The 13836-nt window shown below is 32.7% G+C and overlaps 1 protein-coding gene across 1 annotated transcript in view; it reads right to left on the bottom strand.

Annotated features, from left to right (window-relative positions):
• Positions 1-13836, bottom strand: part of Cals (calsyntenin 1) — a 48222-nt gene that overhangs the window by 18825 nt on the left and 15561 nt on the right. The window contains exon 2 of the mRNA XM_088033135.1: positions 12775-13054. Within this exon, the coding sequence (XP_087889261.1) occupies positions 12775-13054 (280 nt within the window). The remainder of the gene's footprint in view (positions 1-12774; positions 13055-13836) is intronic.

Raw genomic sequence — 13836 nt, 5'->3', positions numbered from 1 at the left:
TCTAAAATCGATCTGTCTTGATCTAAAATTTTAAAACTTGGCATAATTTAAGAGCAAGTCTGAAGCAGTAAAATCGCTAAATTGCATAATTTTAGAGCCATTGGTTTAATTATTGAGTTGTTCCATAGGTTTTTTTTCAAAAATCTTGTAATTTGTAATTTGCAGAATCGTCAAAAATAGTAAAGCCTCAAAAATTCATCGTCTTACTATTAAATCTGACGAAGCTATGAAACTATAGAAAATTTTGGAAATTTTTTGGTTCGCCTCCAAAATCAAAAATTCTAAAATAGGTCTAAAATTTTGAAATTTTGCACAATTGAAGATCGATTCCGTAGCAGGAAAATCTCTAAATTACATAATTTTAGAGCCATGATTATTTAAATTATTGAGTTATTTAGACAGTTGAGAATTTTTGGTCGGACTTAAAAACGAAAAATTCAAAAATTCCTTCGTTGTGGACAGCTTTAACATCACTGTCAAGAGCTGAAATTCAGCCAAATGAGTCACTTTGGAAATCGGTTTTTAAACAGCAACGAGGTCAGTGGCGTGCGGTAAACAGTGGTTATCGATTTGCGGAGTTCGGAAAATGAAAGGGCGATTATTTAACCACTTTGGGAGGATTGCTTTATCTACTCGCTGGGAATAAAAACATCGCTCTGGCTATTGAAACTTTTTACTAAAAAAAAGGAACAATGCGAGCGCTAAAATACACTAGAAGGATGAGAAACTTAATAGAGAATTACAGGAAAGTTGAGTTAATGGACCAAAACAGATGGGAATCACCGAATGTGGGTGGACAGGTGGTCAGAGACGGATTAAGCTCGATTGGGCCCGACAATAAAAAAAATCCTCCTTGAAAATCAGATTAGATTAATGCAAATGAAACCGCGCTTCGCGCTCGACTTTGGCATTTTTCGCTCGAAAATTCGATTATAATATCGCAATCGTCCGTGTCGTGACGCAATCAATTCCCCAAATCTCACCCCATTAAGCCACACTACCAACATAATAAACCTAAACCGTCCCACTTGTCACCAAAACACCCATTAAAATTTCTCCCTTGTCATTAGCGCGAAAATCGATAAAGTTATCGCGCTATAAAACTCGCATTTACACCATTCCGTTTCGTCATAATTAATGATTAAAAGAATGTCGCTTTGTTCCATCGTTATGGATTTTTCAGATGCCGACCCTGAAACATTGTGAAATAATTAATGATGTTCGTTGGTGGACACGAACTCCGGAGATAAGAAAAATTCAAAACAAAAAAAAAAAAACTTTGTGCGTGCGTGCTAATTTTTAGACGATAATCGTAAAATACTGCTTATAGTTAAGTTGGGCCTTGAACATAACCACCGGCAAAAGTTCAGTCGTTTCAGCGTCTGCGACGAATTAATATTAGAAGGAAAATGAAGACACAAAATTAGAATAACTCTGGTTGAACTATCCGTATTTGAAGATAAAGCGTTTCAATGTAAAAGTTCGTTCAAAATAGCACGAAAACGAAAAGAGATATATTATCTTGGTTTTATAAATATTTTTGGGAACTTTTTGCTTGGTCCCAAAAAAAAATTCTAAAATCTGTGTCTTCTACTCTAAAATTTTGCAATTTGGCAGAGTTAATACACGACTCAAAACTAGTAACTAGTTTTTTTCAAAGATGAAGAATTTTGATGCGATATTAATACAACTGAAAGACATATGCCATTTATGTTACCCAAATTGGTGAAGAAATGGCTTTAGTGAGATTTTTTGGTTTTTGTTTTAGTATACATTTTATCTTTTTTCTCTGTATTTTTTGTTTTGTATATCTTTATTTTTCTTACATTTTTTTTTCGATATTCTATTCTTTCCAAAATCAGTACAAAATTGACTTACTCATTTTAGAAATTTCATAGTTGCAGCACTAAAATTAACAAAATTACGAATTTTAGAGGAGGATCTGGGAACTTTTTGCTTGGTCTCAAAACTAAAAATTCCTAAAATCTGTGTCTTTTATTCTAAAATTTTGCAATTTGGTGGAGTTAATGTACAACTCAAAATTAGTAACTTCCCCAAATTTCATAGTTGTGGCACTAAAATTACCAAAACTACGAATTTTTTTGGAGGTTGTGGGAACTTTTTGCTTGGTCTTAAAACTAAAAATTCTTAAAATCTGCGTCTTTTGCTCCACAATTTTGTAATTTGGTAGAGTCAATACACGACTCAAAAATAGTAACTTGCCCAAATTTGATAGCCGTAGCACCAAAATTACTAAAACTAAGAATTTTAGTGAAGGATCTGGGAACTTTTTGCTTTCTCTCAAAACCAAAAATTCCTAAAATCTGTGTCTTTTATTCTAAAATTTTGCAATTTAGTGGAGTTAATATACAACTCTAAGTTAGTAACTTCCCCAAATTTCATAGTTGTAGCACTAAAATTACCAAAACTACGAATTTTTTTGGAGGTTGTGGGAACTTTTTGTTTAGTTTCAAAAATAAAAATTTCTAACTTTTGTGTCTTTTGCTCCACAATTTTGTAATTTGGTAGAGTCAATACACAACTCAAAAATAGTAACTTGCCCAAATTTGATAGCAGTAGCACCAAAATTACTAAAACTAAGAATTTTAGTGAAGGATCTGGGAACTTTTTGCTTGGTCTTAAAACTAAAAATTCTTAAAATCTGCGTCTTTTGCTCCACAATTTTGTAATTTGGTAGAGTCAATACACGACTCAGAAATAGTAACTTGCCCAAATTTGATAGCCGTAGCACCAAAATTACTAAAATTAAGAATTTTAGTGAAGGATCTGGGAACTTTATGCTTGGTCTCAAAACTAAAAATTCCTAAAATCTGTGTCTTTTATTCTAAAATTTTGCAATTTGGTGGAGTTAATGTACAACTCAAAATTAGTAACTTCCCCAAATTTCATAGTTGTGGCACTAAAATTACCAAAACTACGAATTTTTTTGGAGGTTGTGGGAACTTTTTGCTTGGTCTTAAAACTAAAAATTCTTAAAATCTGCGTCTTTTGCTCCACAATTTTGTAATTTGGTAGAGTCAATACACGACTCAAAAATAGTAACTTGCCCAAATTTGATAGCCGTAGCACCAAAATTACTAAAACTAAGAATTTTAGTGAAGGATCTGGGAACTTTTTGCTTTCTCTCAAAACCAAAAATTCCTAAAATCTGTGTCTTTTATTCTAAAATTTTGCAATTTAGTGGAGTTAATATACAACTCTAAGTTAGTAACTTCCCCAAATTTCATAGTTGTAGCACTAAAATTACCAAAACTACGAATTTTTTTGGAGGTTGTGGGAACTTTTTGTTTAGTTTCAAAAATAAAAATTTCTAACTTTTGTGTCTTTTGCTCCACAATTTTGTAATTTGGTAGAGTCAATACACAACTCAAAAATAGTAACTTGCCCAAATTTGATAGCAGTAGCACCAAAATTACTAAAACTAAGAATTTTAGTGAAGGATCTGGGAACTTTTTGCTTGGTCTTAAAACTAAAAATTCTTAAAATCTGCGTCTTTTGCTCCACAATTTTGTAATTTGGTAGAGTCAATACACGACTCAGAAATAGTAACTTGCCCAAATTTGATAGCCGTAGCACCAAAATTACTAAAATTAAGAATTTTAGTGAAGGATCTGGGAACTTTATGCTTGGTCTCAAAACTAAAAATTCCTAAAATCTGTGTCTTTTATTCTAAAATTTTGCAATTTGGTGGAGTTAATGTACAACTCAAAATTAGTAACTTCCCCAAATTTCATAGTTGTGGCACTAAAATTACCAAAACTACGAATTTTTTTGGAGGTTGTGGGAACTTTTTGCTTGGTCTTAAAACTAAAAATTCTTAAAATCTGCGTCTTTTGCTCCACAATTTTGTAATTTGGTAGAGTCAATACACGACTCAAAAATAGTAACTTGCCCAAATTTGATAGCCGTAGCACCAAAATTACTAAAACTAAGAATTTTAGTGAAGGATCTGGGAACTTTTTGCTTTCTCTCAAAACCAAAAATTCCTAAAATCTGTGTCTTTTATTCTAAAATTTTGCAATTTAGTGGAGTTAATATACAACTCTAAGTTAGTAACTTCCCCAAATTTCATAGTTGTAGCACTAAAATTACCAAAACTACGAATTTTTTTGGAGGTTGTGGGAACTTTTTGTTTAGTTTCAAAAATAAAAATTTCTAACTTTTGTGTCTTTTGCTCCACAATTTTGTAATTTGGTAGAGTCAATACACAACTCAAAAATAGTAACTTGCCCAAATTTGATAGCAGTAGCACCAAAATTACTAAAACTAAGAATTTTAGTGAAGGATCTGGGAACTTTTTGCTTGGTCTTAAAACTAAAAATTCTTAAAATCTGCGTCTTTTGCTCCACAATTTTGTAATTTGGTAGAGTCAATACACGACTCAGAAATAGTAACTTGCCCAAATTTGATAGCCGTAGCACCAAAATTACTAAAATTAAGAATTTTAGTGAAGGATCTGGGAACTTTATGCTTGGTCTCAAAACTAAAAATTCCTAAAATCTGTGTCTTTTATTCTAAAATTTTGCAATTTGGTGGAGTTAATGTACAACTCAAAATTAGTAACTTCCCCAAATTTCATAGTTGTGGCACTAAAATTACCAAAACTACGAATTTTTTTGGAGGTTGTGGGAACTTTTTGCTTGGTCTTAAAACTAAAAATTCTTAAAATCTGCGTCTTTTGCTCCACAATTTTGTAATTTGGTAGAGTCAATACACGACTCAAAAATAGTAACTTGCCCAAATTTGATAGCCGTAGCACCAAAATTACTAAAACTAAGAATTTTAGTGAAGGATCTGGGAACTTTTTGCTTTCTCTCAAAACCAAAAATTCCTAAAATCTGTGTCTTTTATTCTAAAATTTTGCAATTTAGTGGAGTTAATATACAACTCTAAGTTAGTAACTTCCCCAAATTTCATAGTTGTAGCACTAAAATTACCAAAACTACGAATTTTTTTGGAGGTTGTGGGAACTTTTTGTTTAGTTTCAAAAATAAAAATTTCTAACTTTTGTGTCTTTTGCTCCACAATTTTGTAATTTGGTAGAGTCAATACACAACTCAAAAATAGTAACTTGCCCAAATTTGATAGCAGTAGCACCAAAATTACTAAAACTAAGAATTTTAGTGAAGGATCTGGGAACTTTTTGCTTGGTCTTAAAACTAAAAATTCTTAAAATCTGCGTCTTTTGCTCCACAATTTTGTAATTTGGTAGAGTCAATACACGACTCAGAAATAGTAACTTGCCCAAATTTGATAGCCGTAGCACCAAAATTACTAAAATTAAGAATTTTAGTGAAGGATCTGGGAACTTTATGCTTGGTCTCAAAACTAAAAATTCCTAAAATCTGTGTCTTTTATTCTAAAATTTTGCAATTTGGTGGAGTTAATGTACAACTCAAAATTAGTAACTTCCCCAAATTTCATAGTTGTGGCACTAAAATTACCAAAACTACGAATTTTTTTGGAGGTTGTGGGAACTTTTTGTTTAGTCTCAAAAATAAAAATTTCTAACTTTTGTGTCTTTTGCTCCACAATTTTGTAATTTAGTAGAGTCAATACACGACTCAGAAATAGTAACTTGCCCAAATTTGATAGTCGTAGCACCAAAATTACCAAAATTAAGAATTTTAGTGAACTATCTGGGAATTTTTTGCTTGGTCTCAAAACTAAAAATTCCTAAAAGTCTTTTGTTCTAAAATTTTTCAATTTGGTGGAGTTAATATACAACTCTAAATTAGTAACTTCCCCAAATTTCATAATTGTAGCACGAAAATTAACAAAGTTACGAATTTTAGCGAAGAATGTGGGAACTTTTTGCTTGGTCCCAAAAATAAAAATTCTTAAATTCTGTGTCTTTCGCTCCACATTTTTGTAATTTAATAGAGTTAATATACAACTCTAAATTAGTAATTTCCTCAAATTTCATACCAGTAGAACTAAAATTACCAAAATTACGAATTTTAGTAAGGATCTAGGAACTTTTTGCTTGGTCTCAAAACAAAAATTCATAAAATCTGCGTCTTTTGCTCTACAATTTTGCAATTTGACAGTCAAACACAACCTAAAACTAGTAACTTCTCTAAATTTCATAGTATCATAGCTGTAATACTAAAATTACAAAAATTACGAATTTTTTTAGAGGTTGTGGGAACTTTTTGTTTGGTCTCAAAAATATTTTTTTTTAACTTTTGTTTCTTTCGCTCTACAATTTTGTAATTTAGTAGAGTCAACACACGACTCAAAAATAGTATCTTGCCCAAATTTGATAGTCGTAGCACCAAAATTACCAAAATTAAGAATTTTAGTGAACTATCTGAGAATTTTTTGCTTGGTCTCAAAACTAAAAATTCCTAAAATCCGTGTCTTTTGTTCTAAAATTTTTCAATTTGGTGGAGTTAATATACAACTCTAAATTAGTAACTTCCCCAAATTTCATAGTTGTAGTACTAAAATTAACAAAGTTACGAATTTTTTTTGGAGGATGCGGGAACTTTTTGCTTGGTCCCAAAAATAAAAATTCTTAAATTCTGTGTCTTTCGCTCCACATTTTTGTAATTTAATATAGTTTATATACAACTCTAAATTAGTAATTTCCTCAAATTTTATACCAGTAGCCTTAAATTACCAAAATTACGAATTTTAGTAAGGATCTAGGAACTTTTTGCTTGGTCTCAAAACAAAAATTCCTAAAATCTGTGTCTTTTGCTCTACAATTTTGCAATTTGACAGTCGAAACACAACTTAAAACTAGTAACTTCTCTAAATTTCATAGTATCATAGCTGTAATACTAAAATTACAAAAATTACGAATTTTTTTAGAGGTTGTGGGAACTTTTTGTTTGGTCTCAAAAATATTTTTTTTTAACTTTTGTGCCTTTCGCTCCACAATTTTGTAAATTAATAGAGTCAATATACAACTCTAAATTAGTAATTTCCCCAAATGTCATACCAGTAGTCCTAAAATTACCAAAATTACAAACTTTACTAAGGATCTAGGAACTTTTTGCTTGGTCTCAAAACAAAAATTCCTAAAATCTTTGTCTTTTGCTCTTTAATTTTGCAATTTGACAGAGTCAAAACACAATATAAAACTAGTAACTTTTGTAACTTTCATAGCATCATAGCTGTAATACTACAATTACCAAAATTACGAATTTCTTTGGAGGTTGTGGGAACTTTTTGTTTGGTCTCAAAAATAAAAATTTCTAACTTTTGTGTCTCTTGCTCCACAATTTTATAATTCGGTAGAGTCAATACACGACTCTAAATTAGTAACTTCCCCAAATTTCATAGTTGTAGCACTACAATTACCAAAGTTACGAATTTTGGGAATTAAATATGTTAATTTTCTGGCACAGTATATTATTTGTTTTTTATCACTTTCATTACTAATTCAAATTCTTTTTGATCACACACCTGAAACTCATTTTCTTTATTATGTAGGCAAAACTTTTATAAAAAAAGACATCATTTGTTTTCAAAAATATGTTCCTCTTTTTGTTTGTGGAATATTTGTGCAAAAAACTTTCACACTGGTGCAGTATTTCTTCTCTGTTATATTTATGGTTTATTTACTATTTTATGATCTTTACCTACCCAGAAGTGAGACAAGCAAGACCGATGCATAGTTGCTTGGAAACTAAAATTTACTGTTATAATTTTAGCAGATCAACCTTAAATGATACTTCTAGAAGACAACGATTAGACCGTCTGAGCATACTAAACCGCGCGAGGCCATCTCCATCTGTCACCGGTGATTTTCTTTAAGACCTTCCGTAAACCGCACCTGGCCGAGAGGATATGACGTAGAAACGTTTGGTGTTATCGTTTTTTGATGGTGGATGAACTTGCAGTTTGCGGTTGGGATTATTCGGGCTTTTTCAAGCGGAGGATTGGCACTACTGAAAAGGGAACATGACGTGACGTGGTTCATCATTTTGTAGGGATTTAGCTGTCGGGATACTTTAATTTATTACCAACGGTTTAAATTAAAATGCGGCGCTGTATAGGGAGTTTCTCGCATTGCTGCCAAGTTAATAATAAAAAAATTATTAAATTGTTAATTATTGGTAAGAGATTCTTCTTTCAAGAACCGTACTGTAGATGGAGAGGAAAGCCAATAACAAGTTGTGGTGACTCAACCAGGTGATTAATAAGTGGTAGGTACAACATGTTCCGAAAATAATTGACGTCTTGAAAAGTCGAATTCCGAACAAATTAGGTTCAAAGGGGTGAAAACCATCCGATTCCAAGAGTTATATAAATGGAGTCTTTAGATTCTCAGGTTACATGAATTGGAGAGAATCCATATTACGGGCGGTAATTGAAACCTGAATATGCCGTTTACTCAATGTCTAAAATTAAAAATGAATGAGTTTTCAGAGTAGAGAGGGTGGATAAGAAAATAATAGTATAAAAATGCGAAGAAAACGGTGGTCAAAACCGCATCTTTCTATCCGGAGATATGGGGAATATTCAAAATGTTTGCCCTCTAGCGACAACTCGAAACTTCAATCGATTGTAGTTCGGTTATTTGTTGAAGCACGTAAAAAAATAACACAGTTTTGGATTCTGCGTGAAATTCTGCGTTAAATGAGCCCCAATACTTTGAGTTTGCGCAACAAATAAACGAGATATTGACAGAATTAGGATTTCAGAGGGTCTTTTCGGGGTAATTTTTAACAAAATTGGAGTGGATTCTAAGGAACAAAAGCGCAAGAAAAACTTCAATCGCTTCAAGTTCGGTTATTTTTTGATACCTAAAAAATTAACACAGTTTTGGATTCTGCCTGAAATTCTGCGTTAATTGAGCACCAATAACTTTAATTTGTCTCAGAAGTAACCGAGATATTGACCGAAATAGGTTTTCATTGACTCTTTTTCATATAATTTTTAACGAATTTCTTCGGGGCGAAAATGACGTTTAATAAGCTTGAATTATAAATTTTTCAAAAGAGCAGCTCGAGATCTATCAACTGGCCAAATCTCAGATCGGTAGGTCAAATGGTTTACGAGTGGCGGTAAAAAAATCTCGTTGTTCCGGAGCTATAGAACTTAATAAATTTGAGAAATTTTTGGTCTGCCTCCAAAATAAAAAGTTCTAAAATCGGTCTATTTTGATCTAAAATTTTGAAATTTGGCACAATTTAAGAGCGACTTTGTAGCAGAAAAGCACCCAAATTACATAATTTTTGAGTTATGAGAAAGTAAATTATCGAGTTGATTAGACAGTTGGGAATTCTTGGTCCGATTTAAAAACGAAAAATTCAAAAATTTCTTTGATCTCTTTTAAAAATCTTGTAATAGCGCAGTTTACAGGAATGTCAAAAATACTGAAGTCTCAAGGTATGAAACTATGAAATTTGTTAATTTTTGGTTCGTCCCAAAATAAAAATTTCTAAAATCGGTCTTTCTTGGTCTAAAATTTTGAAATTTGGAACAATTTAAAAGCAACTCTATTGTAAAATAAAAAAATACCTAAATTGCATAATTTTTGAGTTATGATTAATTATCGAGTTGATTTTTAATCCGACTTAAAGAAAAATTCAAAAATTCCTTCGTTCTTTTTCAAAAATCTTGTAATTGCGCACCGTTTGTGCAAAATTTGTTCGTCTTACTCTGACGAAGCTATAAAACTATAGAAAATTTTGGAAATGGAACTTCAAATTCGGCATCCGAGACTCCCAATTGCTTCTAGTTCACTAATTTGTTAATGGATTTCAAAAATAAAAACAGTTTTGAATTCTACGAGAAATTCTGCGTAAAATGATCACCAATAATTTAAGTTTACTCCACAAATAAGTAAGATATCGACCGAAATAAAGTTACACCGTCTGAGTCGAAAATTTTCGAAAAAATTGAATTTTTGAATCCGGGATATGTAGCAATAAAAATAAGAGAAAAAGTATTGTTGATAATTGTTCATTGAATTATTGATTGAAGAAGAATTGTTGAGATGATAATAGCCAGTTGCCAACTAGAAGGAATCCATTGAAGTGAAAAAATTTAAGGAAACAGGACGAAAACAATTAAAAGCATCGCAAATATCCGAAGAATCGAAACAATTATAAAATCTTTTGTTTCGTCTGTTTTTTGTCACTCAATGACCTGATTCTTTTAGTGCATGACATCATTAGCTAGGAAATGCATCCAATAAAGAACAAGTTTGGACATTTAGCCAATGACAAAGACAAGTTACGATCGATATGATTGCTCGATGCGTTTTTTGCCATAAAAACTACTCCTACTTTAATAAAGACCAATAGAATGAGTCCTTTTTTACGTTTTAACCGATTTGCAATTACATTCTCCATTTTACTACGACCAAGGGGTTGGACTCAGTTTGTAATTGGTCATCTTGGCTTCACTGTAGCATTAGAACTACTCGAATTCAGACCCTTATTTTCTATCTACGATCTACAATTCAGGATCGAGGAGGGCAAGTTGTCTGACTTTCGAAAAGTATGAAGTGATACAAATCTCTAATTTAAAACTTGTCTTTCAAAGAGATAACAGGAGCTTGAAAACAATGGGGCTGCGTATATCATCCACGATATGGAGGAGGTGCGCCCCAAGGAACAATAATAGGACCTTTGCTTTTCTCACTGTTGCAAGTTGGCTTGCGGTGGCGCGTAACATTTATAAAACGCGAAATTTTGCGCTTTCTTCCATGTTGAATTACAACTTGACATTTAATTAAGCCTACTCTAAACTAAAAACTTTCAAATAGGGTAAACCCCCGGCGACATCCCCCAATTATTTAACATCGTATTTTCGTTATTTTTAATTGTACTTTATAATACCGTCACACGGTAATTGTGTAAAAAGTTCCCTATGAAGTTAAATTGCATTTGCCTGTTTTTTCAATGCACTGTTGACGCAGCTAATTGCATTTCGGGGAATTTACCCGACACAAAAAGTTTGGAAATGCCCCAGAATTCGAGCCAACCTTTCGTTTTACACGCAGAGCGTCGAGTTTTTAGCGGCTCAGCTCTTTAAGTGGTTATTGGATGATTCGTATGAGTGAGATATTAACGCTTAGGATGCCGGTAAAGCGGCTCATTTGATGCACAGTTGTGTTTGTTTGACAGCGAAATATTTTCTCGTTAAATTAAATAAATATTTTCAATGCGTTTTAGTTTGTTTATTATGTTCGGTTGTGTTGATGTTTGATTAATCTAAATGAAACTTTGTAATTTCACGATCCAATTACATCTTCTTCCTTTATAAAACTATACAGGGGGTGAGTGAATGTATATGTTTGAATAAAATGCATATCTTATAATTAATTTCAGTTGTCAAAAGTGCACCATTTTTGCAGGGCCGCATTCAACTTTTTTTCTTTAAATGCAGCCTACCACTTTCAGGGAAGGAATTTGATGAGTTATTTATTAAACTATTCAAAACTATCAACTTTTTAATTTTTGGACGTGACGTTGTCAAGTTATGATTTTTTTTCCGAAAATTCTTGAAGTTGCAGTGTCTGTTTTAAAAACTGACAGCACCATTGCCTTTCTAGATATGAAGATAAAACTTGACACGTTTAATAACTAAAGTAAGCTTTTTCTCTTGTTTTGACCAGAAATTAATTTTATGCTTAAATGTAAAAAATAGACGATTTCAATTTTCAGGATTTACAAATGGCTAAAACTTGATTTTTTAAATGGAACCCCCTGTAAATTTTTAGTGTAATGAATTCAGTTTTATATTCTCATCATTTTTTGACTTAATCTCTGCATGGCTAAAATAGGCGATTTTTTCAATTTTTAAGTCAAACACTGCAACTCCAAAAATTTTCGAAAAAAAAATCATAACTTGACAACGCCACGACCAAAAATTTAAAACGTAATAGTTTCGAATAGCTTACTAAATAACTCATTTAAATCCTCCACTAAAAGTGGTAAATTGCATTAAATAAAATTGAATGCGGCCCTGCAAAAATGGTGGACTTCTGACAACTGAAATTAATTTTTCCTAATTTGTATTTTAAAGATTCCCATGTTGCTATGGAAACAAAGCTATTATAGCATCGCGTATCAAAATGGGATATTAAAGCACTGAAAACGAATGAGGAAATAGTGAAAATAGCTCTGTTACAAGAACAAATTAGAAAAAATAGTATAAAACCCTCGTTCATAAAGCCATTAAGGCACTCATCCATTATGAACTTAGATTCGTGCCTTAAAATTTGCCTTATGAAACTCGATGCTTTAATATACTATTTCCTAATTTGTATTTTAAAGATTCCCATGTTGCTATGAAAACAAAGCTATCATAGCATCGCGTGTCGAAATGGGATATTATAGCACTGAAAACGAATGTGGAAATAGCGAAAATAGCTCTGTTACAAGAACAAATAGTATAAAAACCTCGTTCATAAGGCCATTAAAGCACTCATCCATTATAAACTTAGATTAGTGCCTTAAAATTAGCCTTATGAAACTCGGTGTTTTAATTTACTATTAAGATATGCATTTTATTCAGACATACACCTACATTCATCTTTTGAAAAATATAAAATAGTTATTTATAAAAGCGTCACAGAAGGACTACGCAAGCTTGACTCACCCTGTATAGTGGTAGGTTTTAATTGAATCATAGCGTTACCGTTCCCGTCGCCGTATCTAACACTTCCCCGATTCAATTACAAATTTTTTCATTACCACACTCTCTAAGGATTGCAAGGCCGTCTATAAATAAACTCGGGATTGAGTCACACAATTAACCGTTTGTCCTCTTATTCTTTTGTCTCACCTGACACTCTGCTTGCCGTTGCACCCTACGGCAGCAATGTCGAACTTGTAGTTCCTCCTCTTCTCGCAATTGAGCACTCGTCGCGCTCTCAACTCGGCGTAGCCGTCCTCTTTGGAGACGATCTCAAAAGGGGCTTCGCCATGGTGCTTGTTGACGATGCGAAAACTACAAACTTGCTCGCCGATTGCACGTATCGCCGGCGTTACTTCCACCAAGGTCTCGTTTTCTTTCACCAAGCCGTGGTAGCCGTTCTCTAGGTTGTCGACGTCCAAGCGAGGAGCTGGAAAAAAGGGAAATTAGACACGGGGAATAAAAACGGAGAGATAATGGGGTTTCCGTTATTTCATCACCATAAACTGTGCAGTTATGACCACAAAAAATAATTAAAATGATATAACCGGAGGGTAATAAATCATCTGTTTAGACAATAAAAGAGGTTGCTGGGCCACATCGGTGTGTTCAAGATTATGATTTATCATATGTTGAATTTTTAAAGAACGAACATCACAATTTCGAGGGTACGCCAAAGTGGTGTTAAAAAATAAATAAATCCACTAAATTCCAAGACGCGGGTTGGAGGATATGAACACAAGTTTTGCCATGCAGAAAAGTATGCATTTTTAAAACTACACCACCATTACTTTTCTTTTTCAAATATTCAGGATATTTTTACTGTGAATAAGTTATAATTACAAGACAGTTACACCAACTCAAGTGGACCTTGAAATCCGTGCATAATAATAATTAACGCACGGAGCGTTTGGAACTTGTGGGGTCAGACAGTGCAGTTGTGGATACGAACGCAGCGACGTCATATCGACGAATTAGTTTGTTGGCTGCTACGGATAAGTCAATAAACTGATTTGTCGCTATGACGTCGCTGCATTAATATGCACTACTGCATTGAATGACACCCTTCAACTTCCAATAGGCCGAGCTTTGCTAATTTCCAGTCTTTTCGCTTTTTCTTCAAAATTTCTGTTATCTACATATTCTTTCCATTCTTTCGATTTTTTGTTCTTTATAATCCTTCAATTTAGATTGTTAGATATTTTTCTATTT

Source organism: Gnatocerus cornutus, chromosome 3 (assembly GCF_029298725.1).
Source record: "Gnatocerus cornutus isolate USDA-ARS CGAHR chromosome 3, icGnaCorn1.1, whole genome shotgun sequence".
Classification (NCBI taxonomy): Eukaryota; Metazoa; Arthropoda; class Insecta; order Coleoptera; family Tenebrionidae; genus Gnatocerus; species Gnatocerus cornutus.
The sequence above is the reverse complement of the archived record's forward strand: the minus strand, read 5'-3'. Positions and strand labels throughout refer to the sequence as shown.